Source organism: Xiphophorus maculatus, chromosome 7 (genome assembly GCF_002775205.1).
Source record: "Xiphophorus maculatus strain JP 163 A chromosome 7, X_maculatus-5.0-male, whole genome shotgun sequence".
Taxonomy (NCBI): domain Eukaryota; kingdom Metazoa; phylum Chordata; class Actinopteri; order Cyprinodontiformes; family Poeciliidae; genus Xiphophorus; species Xiphophorus maculatus.
This window is the reverse complement of record NC_036449.1, coordinates 7,982,704-7,997,422: the sequence shown is the minus strand read 5'-3', so window position 1 is coordinate 7,997,422 and position 14,719 is coordinate 7,982,704. Positions and strand designations below refer to the sequence as shown.

The 14,719-nt window shown below is 48.2% G+C and overlaps 1 protein-coding gene across 5 annotated transcripts in view; it reads right to left on the bottom strand.

Moving 5' to 3' along the window:
* Window positions 1-14,719, bottom strand: part of hspbap1 (HSPB1 associated protein 1) — a 33,903-nt gene that overhangs the window by 4,670 nt on the left and 14,514 nt on the right. For 4 of the 5 annotated variants that reach the window (XM_023337080.1, XM_023337078.1, XM_005802991.3 and 1 more), the window contains exon 6: window positions 672-755. The exons of the other annotated variant lie outside the window; for it this stretch is intronic. In XM_023337080.1, coding sequence (XP_023192848.1) covers window positions 672-755 — 84 coding nt within the window. The remainder of the gene's footprint in view (window positions 1-671; window positions 756-14,719) is intronic. 5 annotated transcript variants of the gene reach the window in all.

The following is a 14,719-nucleotide window of genomic DNA, read 5'->3' as shown; positions in this document are numbered from 1 at the left end:
ATAAAATTGATTTTAAGTTTCGCCAGCCCACCCACCTCCATCTTGTTAGACAATTATTTTGAATATAAATTCAGGTCAACTCAGAGAAGGGATGACTGAAAGACAAGTCAGTTTTTGACAATATTTTCTGTTATTTGTAAATTCTTTTTAAGAAAAGGAAGTGACAAAAACAAAAATGATTAAAATCGTAAATCAAATTTGGTATGAAAAAAAAATAAAGATTTTATTTTTAAGCCAAATCTCCCAGCCCTGAAGCAAGCAAGGAAGAAAAGACAAGAAAGCTCACAGAAGCGTGTGAGGAAAGACAGGACACGACATTTAGACCATGGGACAGGGAACAAAGTCTTGAACAACATATATTTTTCCACGATCAATATTAAAATTCCAGTGTTTTCCAGACTGCACACAGGAACCCTGTTACTTGTATATTGTAAGATTATTACATTATTTTGGAAATTTCAGCTTTTTAATTAGAGAAAATCACAGCATTTAACTTCTTTTCCCACAGCTGCAGACCTACAACACAATGAAATCTAATTCCTCCCTTTCCCAGACTCCAAAGGAACCCAGTTTAAAAACCTCAAAGCGCTTGGGCTATTTAGAGCGTCGTTTCAGGAAGGTTTTAGGTGAAGAACACAGGATGAAGGAGAGACGTGACGGGGCGCCGGTACCAGCTCGATCCAGGAGTTGACGCTGACGGTGATGGGATCTATTGACTCCACATAGTGCCACCAGTGCCTGGGGACATAAAGCACCTGGTCACAGGAGATAAAAAAGAGAGAGAGAGAAAAAAAGCCCATTTAATTTATCAAGAGTTCAATGGCAGCAATTAGTTTCTAAACTTCTGTTTTCCAAAGATAAAAAGCTACTAAGTACACAGATAATCCACCAGATGGCAGCATAAACCAGAACGCTTGTCGGTTAGCGGTCCATCAATTCATAAGGCGACTCTTTTAAAAAAATCAAAAATAACGCAGAAGGTTTATCGATTTCAGTCCAGGAGAGATAGAGACCAACAGCCTTTCCTTCCATGTCAACAAGACATTTCCAAATGTAGATAAAACAAAACTCAGGCCAAAAGTTGTCCTCAGGAACCAAAGGTTACCGATTATGTGAGCTGCAGCACAAAACGCAAGGAGGCCAATGAAATCGATGGTTAAAGGTGCAAAGGTCAGGAATGCCACACAGACTCGTTCGCGACTGGTTTATGGACAAAGGATAAGGATAATACTTTTCCAGAAAAAAAAAAGAAAACAGGAAAACAGGGATTCTGCTGAAATATATTTAGGTCATCTTTCTCAGGAGAGATTTCAAATTAAGCAGGTAACAGTGACTTCAGCTTATGAATCAACTCGCATCAGCATGTAGGCGGGTTTTTCTAAAGGTTGAGGAGGCTCCAAGAAGAGCAGATACAAAGGACTGATTTCTTTGTTTCCTGAGTAAAAAAAAACATGAGAAACAGGATGAAGAAGGGCAAGTAAAGGAAAAAAGAAACTGAACGGTGAGAAAGAGGAAACGTTAATGGTCCTTTCCCCCCTCCCCCAGAGTTTACCACAGCTCTGCTGTGATGTAGAGCTCATCTTTATCTGAAGTGGGAAGTTAAGTCAATTGTCACTCGACCTGCTGACCTGGTCTTAACCCTGATTTCTTCCCCCCACCCGAACACATAATCCAAAGAGATGATGAGGTTTACCTTTACAAAGCTATGAGCTCTTGCTTTCTTTGACATAAAATCCCAAATCACCCAAAGGTGAAGCAGAACCACAACAAAAGTGTAATTTCATACGGAGGAGAGATGCAAAGAGAAATGAAATCCGTTTTATTATTTTCAAATTTCTATCTTTTTTTTCCCCCCCAATTTCTACTTTTACTGTGTACATTTTTTCTGGATTCCATTTTAATATCACGGGAAAAATGTCCTGTTATAAGTGAAATAATCTGCCAGTAGAATTAGCACTTTTTTTAAAATCAATTTTAAGGAATTATTGATCTAAAACAAGCTCCTATATCTTCCTGAAAAGTGACTTGTAAGCCAGGTTTGTCCTACTTCAACTGTAGTAAGATATTTGCACTAGAAACAAGACCAAGAGTACTTTGTAAATTTGGAGTTTTTTTTGCAACGAGAAAAATACAGGACAGCACCGGACGACAGGGAAAGGATCCATGAACACACATCCAGAGCTACAATGGAAATGTTTAGAACAAGCCATGTTTCACAACGGCCCAAAGTCCAGATCTAATTAAAAATCGGTGTAAAAACCTGAAATCCTGACGTTCACAGATGTGCTTCAAAACAAAAAAAAAGCAGCTGTGATTGCAGGGAGGTAAGGTTAAGGTACAATTTATTAACTCAGTGGTGCTGAATACGTATGATCTCAACTCCTTCTTTGATGTTTTATCCTACACAGTTTTGATAAATAATGTTTCTCTTTCTTCCCCCTTCGCAAAGACACGCTTCTTTGTGCTTGTCTATGACATAAACACAATAAATCCATAGTTTTTTTTTGAGTTGGCTTTGGTATGAGAAGGAAAACCATTTCAAGGGGTGTGAATACTTTTGCTATAAAACCGTATGAGAAGCACTCTGTCTGTTGTCAAGAAAACTGGCATAGGGTGTGAGATCTTTCCGGGTGCATGCAGAAAAGGTGCATAGAGGCCTGAGAGAAAATAAGTAATCTTGTAGTTTGATTAAAAGCTAATTAAATTGAATATGAAGGAATAGTAAAATGAATACAAGTAATCACATAATAACCTTCTGAAATGTATTATCTGAAATGTGATCTGTAATGATTTCTGTAATGAATTAACTGTGGAAAGGTTATGGTTGATGAATTATAATAAGTAAGAGATGTGATTGATTGTTAACTAAGGATCAAACTTGTGATAATGTGAAGTTGTAATTAATTCAAACAGGTTTAACAACAGATTTAATGTGTTTAATGAGCTATAATACATAATAGTGGGTTATAGAAAAAGAGAGGAATACAGCACAGTCCTGAAACAGGAAATGTCGCAAGCAGTTCTGAACAGATGGTCAGAGCGCACAGGATGGTTGGAGTGTTGAGTTTGGCTGAAGCAACGGAGAAAGGGGAAGTACGGGACTTTCCACCATGGTCAGCAGAAATAGATTGGGCAATGTGAGGACTTTTTCATGAGATACAGCAGATGTGGAGAAAGTCACGTAGGCCAAACCTCCCCATACACACACATGGTGGAGAGATGCATAAAAAGGGGCTGAAAAGAGGAACCAGCCGTTCCCAGTCCGACGGCGCAGAAGGAGAGACAACTTGCTGAAGCAGATTGAGCCACGGACCGCACTTCAGAACCACGGGGGAGCTCGGACTTCACACCGCCAAGAAAGGACTGGGTTCCATCGCCCCATCCCTGGTTCTTCATTCGATCGTCGGTCTCGTCTCAGCCCAGCAATTACAAACTCTGCAACAAGACTTGGAGGAAGGACAAAGCTCCCTCAGGGATGAGGAACTGGGTTTTGCAAAAGGATTCGGACCCGTTCTGCTTTGTTTCTTTTCTAAAGAGGGTTTTTTCCACACCAGGCAAAGACCTCAACCAAGGATGCTAGAAATTCCTGTTGCCAAAGATCCACCATCGTCTGGGTATGAGTTGAATCTGCTCATTGAAATTCCATCTCAGAACTTGCGACTTTAGTCAGGGAAAAGAGGACAGGGTAGTATGATTGTACATGTAAATTTTATTACACTGTTTTTAAATTATTTACGATTGATTATTGATTTGTATGTCGCATATCCCTGCTTAAGCTTGCGTAATAAATTTATACTATAAAATTCTAAAGAGGTTGGTGGACATTGGAATTAATAGAGTCATTTAATCTTCGTTCAGCTCTTTTAATTAAGGTAAAACTAATGTACATGATTCCAGTAAATAGGAGGCTTCATAATTTCCTTTGGCGAGAATAAATAATGACCCTGGGACTTACATCTAAGTCACTAAACATAATCTAGCCGGTTCCAAGTGCAAGTTATGATTTAGAAAGTGGGCTACCGTTAACAGAAGTGGTTATTGGAATTATGCAGCTGTGAGGGCTACTCAGCTGATTGTTTCTTAACTGTAAAGGGTCATAACTTCTGGATTGGAGGTAGTTAGAGCTAGACGAATCACTTTCGCCACCAGTTTAAATAGAATTATCTCTTATAGAGTACTTTTAGGGTAATACCCAGGTCTCAGAGATTTTCCGGACCTGTTAGACAGAGAACTGGTCAGTAGGCAGCCCTGGGTAGTAGTGAGGAGTGGGCGGGGCTGACTATTGCAGGATAACCTTCATGGCGCCCAACGTGGGGCGGCGCACAACTGAGTAGGCGGGCCCCAAAGACACCAAGTCAGTGAAAACAGATGCGAGACTCTGAATAGCTCACTTGGGTTTCTAACTCTTAGGGAAGAGAGTTAGTGGTGACTGACAAGGCCATCAGTCACAACCCTCGCAGTAACTGTATAGCATACAGGTGAGGGAAAGCTTCTACTGAGGATAGAATGACCAGATCCAGACAGTGAAGCCAGTAGCCAACACAGCCTGGACCCATCCCTACTCGAAAGTGCAAAGAGAGGCTTTGGGGGATAGGCGACTCGAAAGACAAAGACAACTATGAGTGAAGAAGAAGAAAGAGGGGAACTGGATCCCCTGCAAAAGCCAGCAATGGGACAAGGGGCAAGCGACATCAGCCGGGACTGGAGGAGTCATCAATCCCGTCTTTCCCAATCCACTATAACACGATTTCCTACAAAGTTAATATTACTCGGTGATGGATTGGAATCCTGGACTGAAATAAATAAGAAGATGTTCTTTGGATCTCACTACGCCACCGGTAAAGACATGGCTCAGGAATTAATGGAGATCCTAGTGAGGAATCACATATACTACTGCACCCAGCTCAACCATGGCCACCGCCTGGGGGTCGTCAGATGCCCAGTGAAGGTTGCTAAGAAGGCGGAGGTTGGGGAGTGGCTGGAATGGTTCGCTAGACTCCTTGAAGGATGGACAGAAGGTAAGCTGCGGACTGTCTACAGCCCCTCCGAAAAGTATGACAGCGTAGTAAAAACAGCTACACTGGCAGCGGGCATCGACGGAATCCTGGTGGACCCTCTCGTTAGAGGAGTGCGCCAATATAAAGAGTATACCGAGGCTCTACAGAGACTCTCGGCCTACAAAGAAGGCAAAGAAAAGGAGCAAGCCCTCGAAGAGGCAGGGTCGGAGGTGGCTGAGGCTCCGTCCCGACCCCCCAGCAGAACCACGACACCGACTCGCCGGCGGAAGCAACCTCCGGGGGATCAGATAGACCTGACGGTAGGCAGCGATGACAACGACGGCAGTGACAGCGGCGACGACAGCAACAACGATGACGACGGAGGCATCCCTGCTCAACCGGGTCCATCGCGGAACGAGGACATCCCACCTGCACCGGCCAATGAGGAAGACCCCGAAGGACCACTCGTCGGCGGTATCACCGAGGAGCAACTGGAGCAGGCGGCCAGGAGCTGGTCCCCTCGACGCGGTCTGGAGCCCGGGTTTCATCCCCGAGTCCACAGCACGGAGAGAAAGCATCTACTACCACCTACGGAGACCCCAGCGGCCAGCAGTTCCGACGAGGACGAGGAGGAATCGGACGAGGAGCAGCGGGGCCCCGGCCGCCCCAAGAAGAAGACTCAGAAATCGGACACCTGGAGGATGGCCCGAGAATTAGCCGAACTACCACCGGGGGCCAGCAACGTTAGGCTGCAGACCGGCCTCCGGGTTTATCAGGTTATTGGAAGAATATGGGATCTTGAAGGTGACGGACTGATTGTGTTCACCAATGACAAATACAAGATCCACAATCGAAAGTTCAGACACAGCCTTGAGGACCAAGCAGGGCAAAATTACAAAATGGATTCAAAATTGCTAGAAGCCACCTGTAGCCCAAAAACAAGGGGAGAAGTAGTCTTGATGAACGGCTATAGTCTCCCTTATGGGGCTGTAATCCTAGTCCCGATTGACGTCTACCGAAAAGGAGAGAATTTGGAGGAATATCGGAAGAAGATGTGGCATGGACTCGAGCGGGGCCTGACGGCGGCCAGCAACGAATGCATGAGAAGAGTAGTAGTGAGTGTACAGGGACTGAGATCGCCGGATCTGCCAAGGGACACCGCCAGATCAATTGCGGAGAACGGAGTGGTGAATATAGCCAAGACCAACAGTCATTTCTTTGTGTTCAAAGAAGTGGTGGTGGTGATTGACCCCCGTCTGCATCGACTCCGCACTGAGCAAGGGGTGAAATTGGCAGCTGAGATGGAGGAGCAATGCCGCATTAGCCATCCATCACAAGAAATCAAGAAATATCCCTTGAAAATTCCCCAGAGTGGGGTTTCAAACACCACCCAGATAGGTAAAGCCAAAGCCGTGCAGCCACCCAGGATAAAGATAAAAGAGGCACCTGTTGAACCAGGGTTCTCCGCAGCAAAGTACGTTAAGGAGTTCTCGTTTGAAGAGAGCCGCAGTGAACTGAAAAAACCCAAAGCGGGAAGAGTCAAGAATGAGCAGCCGACGGTCCCGGAAGAAGAAGGACCGATGAAACCAGCCAAGATTCGACCGCTGAACTCCCCCAGGAGAGAACCTCTTCGACAACAGCAGTATGAGGACATCAGTGACTCGGAGGACGAAGAGGGGCAACCGGAGATCGAACATCCTGGAGAAGAAGAAGAGGAGAGCGATCACGGCAGCGTCTTCTCCGACCCAAAGCAACTACCGACCGAGCATAAGACACTCCGAACAGGACAGCACCGGGGTAAGAAGAAAGAAATAGAAACCTTTGACATCGAAGGATCTTCTGAGAGACTGGCAAGAGACGTGACCTGGGGTCCCGTGCAGGCTAAGGACGGACGGTGTACGTATGTACCAGAGGTCGGCCAAACCGAGTACCAGATCCCGGCAGGATGGGCCAGCAGATTGGGAGACCGGGTGCGGCTCGAGGTGGAAGCGACAATCGGAGAATGGGCTAACATCCTGATGACACCATCCTGCTCCACTCTGACAGCACACTATTCCCTGACTACCAACTTCAGGAATGCATACATTGGAATTATGTATGATGTGATGCTGCGACGACTGAAGAAAGCCGCCTTCAAATACTCCAGGGAGGCTCGACAGAAGCTGGACGAAGTGTCGGCTGATGAAGAGGAACCTCAGGCGACGTCTTCGGAGCCAGGACCACAGATCCCAGTGAGACCACCAGGGGCGTTGGCTCAGCTACCTGCCGCTAATACGGGACAGGACGCTTACGCCGAGCTGAAGAATCTAAGGCTGGTGATTAGGAGTAAAAACGCAGACGAAAACAATGAGGAGTATCTAAAAGATGTTTGGCCAACTGTGTTGTCTACCACCAACCACGAGGGAGCCAAAAAGTTGTGGCTGACCAGCGTGACCTCGGACCCGATGGTTGGAACAGATTCAGCACAGAGCAACTATGAAAGGCTGGTGTTGGAGGACATGGATGATGAAGAGTCCCAGGTGAAGAGAGCTAGAGGACGACTGGACAAGGGAAGCCGGTTGGAACCGCTGTGGCACACACTTAAGCAGACCGTTTCCCCTGCGAGATATGTGAAAGTACTGCGTGAGGTGACAAAAGGACGCAGAGGGGAGATCGTGTTCGTGAAGTTGCCAGTGAGAAGCACGACGGTCGCTCAGATGGATGTAGCGGTGCAGGGATTCGACCTGGAACAACAGTACTACGAGGACAAAAGGAAGAAGGAGGCTAGCCAACCGGCAAAGCCACCTGGAAGGGTTAACATCAGACAACCAGCCAACTTCCAGGGTAGACCGTTCCAGCAAGGAGCACCGCCATCCAACTTCCAGAGCAGACCGTTTCAACAAGGAACACCGCCATCCAACTTCCGGAACCGGCCGTTCCAGCAGAAACCACCAGGACCGCAAGGGAAACCGACCAACCCTCCGGCTTCATCAAACCAGCCAGGAAAAGGTCAGTTCCTGACAGATGAGGAGTATAGGAAATTGAGCCAAGAAGAGAGGACGGCCCTCCGTGAGTCCCGTAAAGCCGGGGCCGGAGGGTCACCAAAGTAATGGCGTCCAGGTCGCGGGTCGTTTTAGAAAATGCCTACTGGGAAGGGGACGAAATCTACGCTAAAGTGGAAGGAGTGCCCTACCTAGTGGACACCGGAGCGGAGGTGTCGATGACCCGCAAAGACCTAAAAACAGCAGGACACCTGAAGGTTCAGTTTGCTAATGGGAAAATAGAAGAAATGCCATATGGAACCTGGAAAGGAGTAGTATGGGTGAAAGGTCCCTACAATCTCCTCACAGTAAAAGACTTAGACGAACTCAGTAAAAAGAAAGGCACACATCGCCGACTGGAGCGAAGGCTGACAAGTTTGAAAGCAAGATTGGTGAAAGTCGGCCCGACTCAAGCAGGGTCAGAAAAGCAAGACTGGTACAAACCGGTCGACATACCAACGGTGACAGAACAGAAACTTGAAGAGAGTGACTTCTCCCCGGCTGGGAAAGAGAAGCTACGTAAAATCATCGCTACAGCACAGGTAGCACGGTTCAAGAACGATTGTGGAGATTTGGGCCCAAAGTTTGTTCATCACATCGAAGGTGGGGTTCATCCACCTGTTCGGCAGTACCCGTTGAACCCAGGAGCAGTCGAGGAGATGGACAAGATCGTGAAGGAGCTGGGCGCCCTAGAGATCATCAGAGAGGAGCTCAACCCGATCACCAACAGCCCCATCCAGGCGGTGAAGAAACCTGAATCGGCTGGAGGGGGTTGGAGGCCAGTTATCAACTTCAAGGCCCTGAATCGAAGAACAATAGCAAACCGAGCCAGTTTGATCAATCCACAAGGAGCGTTGAAAACTCTTCGAGTCAAAAAGTTCAAGTCCTGCATCGATCTAGCCAATGGATTTTTCTCTCTACGCCTTGCCAGACAGTCGCAAGGTAAAACTGCATTCACCCACAAAGGCAAGAGCTATGTGTGGCAAAGGTTGCCCCAGGGATACAAGAACTCCCCAAATGTGTTCCAGTCAGCAGTGATGGAAGTATTGGGGGACGTAGGTGCTACTGTGTACATTGATGATGTTTTTATTGCTGATGACACCGAAGAAGAACACCTAGAGAGGCTACGAAAGGTGATTGAAAATCTCACCAAGGCAGGTTTGAAGCTAAACCTCAAGAAATGTCAATTTGGACAGTTCCAAGTGAACTATCTGGGTTTCCAAGTCACGTCGGACTTGGGACTCTCGGATGGGTACAGAGAAAAGCTGACGAACATTCAACCACCACAGTCAGAAAATGACTTGCAGAAAATATTGGGACTGTGCAACTATGTCAGAGACCATGTGCCCAACTATCAGAAATATGCCAAACCTTTGTACCACTGCCTGAGGAAAAATGAGGACGATGAGAAAGACGGAAAAAGACCCTGGGTTTGGACAGCAGCTAATCAACAGAACCTAGAGGAACTGAGAAGGGCCATTCAAGCAGCTGTGAGATTGGAGCCAAGGAGTTTGTCAGAAAGACTGGTGGCAGAGATCAGCTGCGAGAATGACGATGCCATGATCAAAGTGAGTAACGAAAATGGAGGCTTGGTTACCCTGTGGAGTTACACCCTAACTTCTGTTGAAAAGAAATACCCGCAGGAAGAGAAAGAGCTAGCGGTGTTAGCCCGCTATTGGGGTGTGCTGAAAGATTTAGCACAAGGACAACCAGTCAAAGTCATCACACAAAGCCAAGTTCACAAGTACCTAAGAAAAGGAACTGTGGAAAGTACTAAAGCAACCAATACTCGGTGGGGAAGATGGGAGGACATCTTGCTAGACCCGGAGCTCGAAATTGGGCCAGCACAACCCACCAGTAAGAAAAAACCACAAGAAACACCTGAGAAGCCAGGACAACCGGAATGGACAATCTACACCGATGGATCCAGAAAGGGGTCCGACCAGTCGGCATACTGGGGATTTATTCTGAAGCAGGATGGCAAAGAGAAATACCGTCAGAAAGGAAAAGCCCCCGGTAGTGCTCAAGCCGGAGAAGTGACGGCAGTACTGGAAGGATTGCTGGAGCTGGTGAAAAGGAAAATCAAAAGTGCCAGGTTAGTAACCGATAGTTACTACTGTGCTCAGGCCCTTAGAGAGGACTTGGCCATTTGGGAAGAAAATGGTTTCGAGACAGCAAAGGGCAAGCCAGTGGCACACAAAGATTTGTGGAAAAAGATTGCTGAGCTGAAGCTGCAGTTGGAGATAGAAGTGCAGCATCAAAGAGCACACACGCATGAGGGAGCTCATTGGCGTGGGAATGATGAAGTGGACTGTTATGTCCAACAAAGGAAGATCGTCTTTGTCGGTACCGAGAAGTGGGACAGAACTCCCAAAGGACGGGAGGTCCCAGAAGAATACGTGGTCGAGGTCGTGCGGAGCGTGCATGAGGCCCTTGGACATGCAGGCGTGCGACCTACCCGTAAGGAACTGGAGGAGCAAGACCTTTGGATCCCAGTGAAACAAGTCCAACGCGTGCTAAGGGACTGTGAAGTGTGTGGTCAATACAACGCAGGTCGCCGAGGGCAGCGGATGGATGGGTTGTCCATCAAAAGCACGGTCCCCTGGGGCTCAGTCTGCATGGATGTTGCAGGACCCATGGGGATAACAGGAAGGAGAGGTGAGAAGTACCTCTTAGTGCTGGTGGATTCTATGTCGGGGTTTGTAACTACAAAAGCAGCCAGGAAAGCAAACGGCAATAGCGTTGTCGGCATGCTGGAACAAGTATGCAGTGCCCTGGGAATCCCGAAAGAGCTGCGCACGGACAATGGGACTCATTTCCGTAATTCACAGGTTGACCAGTGGTGTCAGAAGTATGGAGTAATGCGAGTTTACTCGCCACCCTACACCCCACAAGCTAACGGAGTGGTGGAACGAGCCATAGGGTTAGTGAAAAGCTGGATAGCTAAAAATGCTAACACCAACAGTTGGAGCACCCAAGCGGTGGAAATAGGGCAGGCCCTGAACGACAGAAGCAGAGCCGAAAGACCCGCCCCTGCGATGGAACTCAACCAACGGCCGTTCACCACGAAGGAAGTGGGGCGGGGCTCCAGCGACAAAAAGGAGAAGCTGACGCCCAGAGTGCCATTCCGAGAGGGACAGCGCGTGTGGGTCAAAGCAAGAGAACAACCTGTACATGCAGCAGTAAAACCCAAGTTTGAGACAACTGACATCGTCAAGAGAGTACTGGATAGGAACACAGTATTGCTGGAAAGAAAAGGGATCCAAGGAGTCGAGCAGCTCAAGCCGGTTCCTGACTAAAGCGAAACAGAAGCCGGTGAAATGGCCAGTGAATCATGTACCATTCCACCCTATCTCGGACTGGCCACCGTGAAAGGGGTGGTTGTAATTAGAAGAACCCCTTCAGGGATTTGGGCAGGACGAGCCCTGAAGAAATTGGATTGGGCCAAAAATGGAGTCCTGTCGGAGGACAGAGAGATGCTGGTTTGGAGGAAAGCTAAAAGCAGCTGCCCGGTTTGTTTAGCCGACCACCATCTTCCCATTATCTGGGAAGGACCGGGCCGTGAGAAGCCAAGACACCAGGAGGCTACCGCAGAGATGCTACAACACCTTCGCGTCTCCCCAGTCACGGTATTGAACAACACAGTCTGTGGGAACTGCCGAGTGGGTTACCTGCCCCGGCTTAAGTTGGAAACCCAATGGGGGTGGCTCCAGGAAAAACCAAGAACTTGTTATTGCACGTGGGACGGAGATGAGCTACACCACTGCCCTGTGTGCGAGGAACAGCTGAAGAGTGGAGAGGTAACACTGACAGGCGAAGCTGAAGGGTGGCAAGTGACAAGGTTTTACAGCTCGCTGCGATATTACAGAACCTATGGGCAAGTGCAGCCGAACTATGGGAGCTCCATACCGATAATATTACCAGGACCTTCCGCCCCTCCGAACACTCCAGAGGAACTGGACCCATGGGTGTGGAAGAGGGAAGAAGGGCCCCATGATGTCCTGTGGGATTCTGTTCAAGCCGCCTGGCCATATGACGCTGCTAGAGCATCCCTGTCATTTCCACCATTGAATACCAACCACTCTCCTGTGGTCTTCCGGGTACATCGGCCTCATGCGTACCAACCATCAGCTGAGGAGCTAAGTGCACTCCCAGATGACGCCCGAGAGCAAGCCGTTAACGGTGGGTGGACAGGCCCCTGGGAACTAACCACCTGGGCACATCTAATTTTGGAGGTCATCAATGACTGCACGATACCCATAGTGGATCTGCCGGATGTACCAAGAGAAGATGGGGTGCGCAGCTCGGATATGTATTACTACACCACAGAGGTGGAAGGATGGGGCAGCAATGCGGTGAGACCAAAGGAGAAGTCTTGCCTGTACTGGGTGACAGCGGAATCCCAGTTTCGGGATGGAGTTTTGCAACACCCAGGAGGAGTGGCTCACAGGGCGAGTACGCCCTCTGATCCTAGCACCTCCTGTCAGGTCCAGCTGTCAGTGCGCATGATCACCGTCCCCTATAAAGGGATCTACTCAGTCGGAGCAGCCATCAAAGTGGTACCAAACGAGCAGACTTACGCCACCGTGTCCAGTACGGAGCCGGAGCCTCCCAAGAAGAAACCCAAAACTCACGCCTGGCAGAAGCTCGCCTCAGCATTTCCATGGAGAAAGACAAGCCAAGACTGATGGACGCACCGGAAGGAGGAAAACGAGTCGTCAAGTCTGAAGGTCAGCAAAAAACCAAAAAGCGAAAGGGGAGACAGTGTTTTGTGACTAGATTGTTCAAAGTGGGGGTTGGAGTCTCATCGGGACTATCAGACAGAGGTCCGTTTTTAAAACTCCCTACCACCTCCATTCTACTAGATATGCCAAGAGAAGATTTCACTGTTTCCAATCCGCTCACCGAGGCCTATTTTCTTAAGTATCTCATATATCTCCGACCCACCAATTTCCAAAACGTAAAAGAGGTGGGGGAAAGTGAAGAATACACGACGCCCCCTGCCATGAAGCCACATTTATTTATCCCTACCGCACCGCCCGCTTGGAAAGGAAGAGGATCCGACAACACGGTTAATGTTGCATCAATCTCCCCTATGTGCCCAAGATCTCTACCATGGACTTTTAATACAGTGTATTTCAGGTTACAGGGGATCGAGCTACGGATTAGGTGGGGTCCCCATTATCTTGAACCACTGCAAGGACTGTATTGTGAAATTTCACTTAATGACATGATGATTTGGACCACTTCACCAAGTATGGCGAAAACTATAGTAAAGAGGGAAATAAATCCAGAATGTTATATATTTAATAACACCAGGCTTCCATTGAAATTGGAAATAGACAGGGTCTACCCCAATCCACCACACCAGAGGATTTTTACTCCGTCAACCTGGGGGTACCGCACTAGACTAACTCTGCATGGACAATCATTGTACACCTATATCTCAGTACCTGCCCCAATAGGGTACAAACACGAATCCTGGCAAGACCAGGCGCTGAAAAATGGAACCGCCCCAGGCCCATTCCCTAGGCCGGACTACTGGAGGGTGTTCCACTGGAAGTGGGTGTGGAGGGGGTTGGAGCCTGATTTACCCTACCCCTCTCCCATATATACAGCCCTGCAGCAGAGAAGGGCCACCAGACGGGTTGGAAAGAACCCTGCCAACCAAGGCCACCTCAACTCTTTGAGAAAAATCTGTACAGCGCCTGATACAGCGGATCCCAGAGAAGCACTAATCTGGCCAGGATGGATGCTATCGGCATGAGGCGCCGACCTACAGACCCGGAGTTGCTGGATGTTACATCGGAATCAGACAGCTCTACTGACACCGACGACGACTCGGAAATCTCTAACGAACCCTTGCTACGGAAAACGACTACGATAACCAGAAAAACCCTATGCCTGAAAGGGCTGCTAACGCTTCTTGCCCTGCTGTTTGCTGCTGCTGTTCTTGCTACTATCTTCTACTTCATCGGAGTTGGACCGTGGTATCTTACGCATACAAGAGTCACCTACGGACATTCTAAGTACGCTAACTTCAATTGTTGGAATACAAGCACCACGGCTATTTTTGTACCATGGAACAACGAAACATCTGTCCAGAACCGAACCGGGCTGTTCGCCAAAGACAACGGAAAAAAGTACGTGGAGCGCCGAGCCTTCGGATTGAACGACTCCACTCTGGACGACCTTCTGAATCGCACCTGGGAGATCTACAACTATGACTTCCTCGAAACTGGAGTGCTCTGCTGGATACGGGTTCTGCAAAACAAAGAACGAAGGACCGTCAGATGCAACTGGATTCACCCGGACCGAGGTATGCCAGAATGGCATTGCAACATGGCTTGTCGATCGCTGCTATTGATGCCAAGTCAAGGGTACTGGGATACCGAAGTAGTATACCCAGCCCCACACAGGTCCTCAGGCTGTCGGGCCTGGCTTCCACGAGGGGAGTTTTGGGGAGATATCCACCTGAACTGCAGAAAGGATGACATCATCCCAACAGCACCAACGGGCAACTGGACCTATCGAAATGCCTCCCGAGGTAATCTTCCAGTCAATACAACGATGCTGCCTACATCAACCAATTTGACCAACATGACGGCTTTCCTGATCAGACAAGGACCTAGACGGTTTATGTATGATGAGGAGCAAAAGCACTGTTATAGACACCACTTTAGTTGGTTAAATCCTTGCCTC